The sequence below is a fragment of the Nematolebias whitei genome, chromosome 14, assembly GCF_014905685.2.
Source record: "Nematolebias whitei isolate Nwh7 chromosome 14, NemWhi1, whole genome shotgun sequence".
NCBI classification, from domain to species: domain Eukaryota; kingdom Metazoa; phylum Chordata; class Actinopteri; order Cyprinodontiformes; family Rivulidae; genus Nematolebias; species Nematolebias whitei.
The window spans coordinates 31,168,720-31,171,587 of record NC_056511.1 but is presented as its reverse complement, the minus strand read 5'-3'; the positions used below and the strand labels follow the sequence as shown (position 1 = coordinate 31,171,587).

At 39.0% G+C, this 2,868-nt stretch overlaps 1 protein-coding gene across 1 annotated transcript in view; it reads right to left on the bottom strand.

Moving 5' to 3' along the window:
• rps6ka4 (ribosomal protein S6 kinase, polypeptide 4) overlaps window positions 1–2,868 on the bottom strand; it is a 16,267-nt gene that overhangs the window by 6,610 nt on the left and 6,789 nt on the right. Inside the window, exons 6-11 of the mRNA XM_037687456.1 lie at window positions 2,258–2,365; window positions 2,104–2,184; window positions 1,104–1,207; window positions 834–984; window positions 580–741; window positions 346–471 (exon numbers count right to left, since the gene is read on the bottom strand). Coding sequence (XP_037543384.1) covers window positions 346–471; window positions 580–741; window positions 834–984; window positions 1,104–1,207; window positions 2,104–2,184; window positions 2,258–2,365 — 732 coding nt within the window. The remainder of the gene's footprint in view (window positions 1–345; window positions 472–579; window positions 742–833; window positions 985–1,103; window positions 1,208–2,103; window positions 2,185–2,257; window positions 2,366–2,868) is intronic.

The window sequence follows — 2,868 nt, the reverse complement described above, 5'->3', positions numbered from 1 at the left end:
AAACAGCACCTCAGACTGAGGAAGTCTCTCGGATGAGAGACGAAACGTTTCTATATTTTTTTGCCTTGTTTTGTTTTTTTGAATGTCCAGAGGACCAGATTGAACTTTTTTGGAAAGTGTAACAATGCTTTTTTTTTTTTTTATCTGAAAACAAAATGACCAAATGTCTCGACTTTATGAGATTACATATTGATGCATTTTTCTATTTAGGTGATAAATTTAATCCAGTTAACCTAAAATGTTCTTTTCTAAAACTAATGCCACATATAATCAGATCAGAATGATCAAAAATACTCAGTGCTCAAATGATTTCAAATATTGTGGTTTCCCAACCCACATCCGTACCTTTACCATCGCACTGTGCCGGACAGAAGCAGAGGCAGGTCTGTCGGCTCCAACTTGAGACTCTACAAAGTCTCCCATGACGGCGTTCTTATTGAACAAAATGGAAGGAGCAATAAAGGAATAGCCCTGAAACATGGGAGAAAGGTGTCAGAGAAAATTCCCTTTAGGTATTTTCTGGTCTAAGTAACTTCTCGTACTTTACTTTTCAGAAAGCAGCTGAAGATAAGGGCTGACCTGGAACAGGCGGTCTGTGCTTGGAGGCGTGCTCGCCGGGGAGTAGACTGGTTCCATTCCAGTGAATTCCTCAGAAAAGTTGCCCACATCAAGTTCATTTTTCAGCTCCGGCTTAAAAGGACTCTGCACTTTCTTCTGTGCTAGGTCGGCCCAGTTCAGACCCTGCGAGCAAACAGAAGCCAGATGAGAAGAGTCACAGACATACTGGAGAGGAAAACGGATGTTTACGTGGGAGGCGGTTAAGATATTAAGACCTTAAAGAAAGCATGAGCCTTGATGTCCTCGGCCCCTCTGGGCCCAGAGCCCAGCCTCCTGTGAGGGTCTTTCACCAGTAACTTCTTCAGCAGGTCCTCAGCAACATGTCCGATCATAGAGGGGAACTGTGGGTCGCAGCGTAAAATACGCCTGAGAGGCAGAGGTGAGATTTGATCATGTGAACCTTATTGTAACGTCTGATTCTACAACCTGTTGCAAACTGATCAGACTGTTTACAACAAAACGGAAACAGAACCAGCAGCTCTTACTTCGACACCTCACTCTGTGAGTTCCTTTCTCCCTCCAAAGTAAAAGGAGACGCTCCTGTCAGCAGCTCAAACATCAGGATCCCAAGGCTCCACCAGTCTACAGACTGGAGCAGAACAGAAAAGTAAAAAAAAAAAAAAGCAGAATTGAAGCAGTTCAGGGTCAGGTGATAAGATACAGATTGCGTTTTTGTTTTTTACCAAACCAATTCAAACATCAGCTGTCTAACCAGTAAGTGAAAATAACCTTCCACACTCTTAGAGGCTCCGGGCACACCGTGATGAAACAGCTTTAGAAAACATTTTTTGTTCAGATTATTAAACTAAAGCAATAAATAAATAAAAAAATCTCAAACAGAAACCTTAATTTCTCTTTCCTAAATAGTCAATGTCCTTTTTCATGTAAAATATATTTGGCGTTTTAGCCAAAGTATAAAAAAGTGAGAGTAGACTGGATGACGTATAGAAAAGTCCAGATGGACCTGAATCACTGAAAAGACTCAAGGAGGTCCAATATTCAAGAAGAAAACTGGCTCACATCATATAAAGTATGCCAACATCATAGAAAGATGCTTAAAAAGAAATATGCAAGAAGAATTAAGTCTTAATAATATAATTCAAACTAAAAGTTGCTATGTGAAAATCTCAACCCACAGAAACCAGATGCAAAACATCTGCATGTCCTTTCAGACTTGAAACAATTTGTGTAATTGAATTTTTCCATCCACAATGTTCAAAAACATGCCATACCATTTTTTTCTTGATACTGACAATTATTATTAAAGTAACAGTCTTTCCATTTGTAAACTATAATTTTCAAAGTCTTGAGAAACAAAGGTTTTAGAGAAAAGATTATCTCAAAAACCTTAAAAACTCTTCTCACTTCTGTGCATTTCTTGCAGTTCTTGTTAAATTGACATGTGTGATAATCACATCCCACACTTTTCATTTGACACGTGAACATCAAATCCTGTTATTTGCTGCTTGACGGCAGAGACTTTACCTTTCCATGCCCAGACTTCCCTCTGATGATTTCAGGAGCCATGTACTCAATGGTGCCACAGAAAGAGTAGGTTCTTCCTTTCTGCAACGAGGCGAAGCAACAAAGTTCACACATGCACTCACAGTATATCTAAACTGATCACTGCTTTACATACGTCTTCTTCCAAGAACTCTTTGCTGAGCCCAAAGTCTGTCAACATCACATGACCCTCGCTGTCCAGAAGGATGTTTTCCAGCTTGATGTCTCGGTACACAATCCCCAGCTGCACAGAGACAGAGAAACATCACCAGTCACATAATCTACGCTGTGACTGCAGTAATCTGTCAAGTAATAAAATATTTGAAGGATGATAAAGAGAACAAGCAGTTTTATTGATGCCCATGGACAGATTTGAATGTTTTTAACTAAATTATAAATGAAACTAGAATGCTGGAAAAAGACGTTACAATTTTTAACAAGTTTAAAGAGCATGTGCAATTTTTTTTAGTACAAAGCTGCAAAAACCAAATGATCTGAACCTATATATGAGTTACAGTAGTCTCTCTCTTGTTAGTGATCTGAACCTATATATGAGTTACAGTAGTCTCTCTCTAGTTAGTGATCTGAACCTATATATGAGTTACAGTAGTCTCTCTCTAGTTAGTGATCTGAACCTATATACGAGTTACAGTAGTCTCTCTCTAGTTAGCGGTTTGACTTTTGCGGACTCGCTCTATGACGGTTTGTGGACGTATAGTCCATAATATTGTACAAAACAAAAAAAAA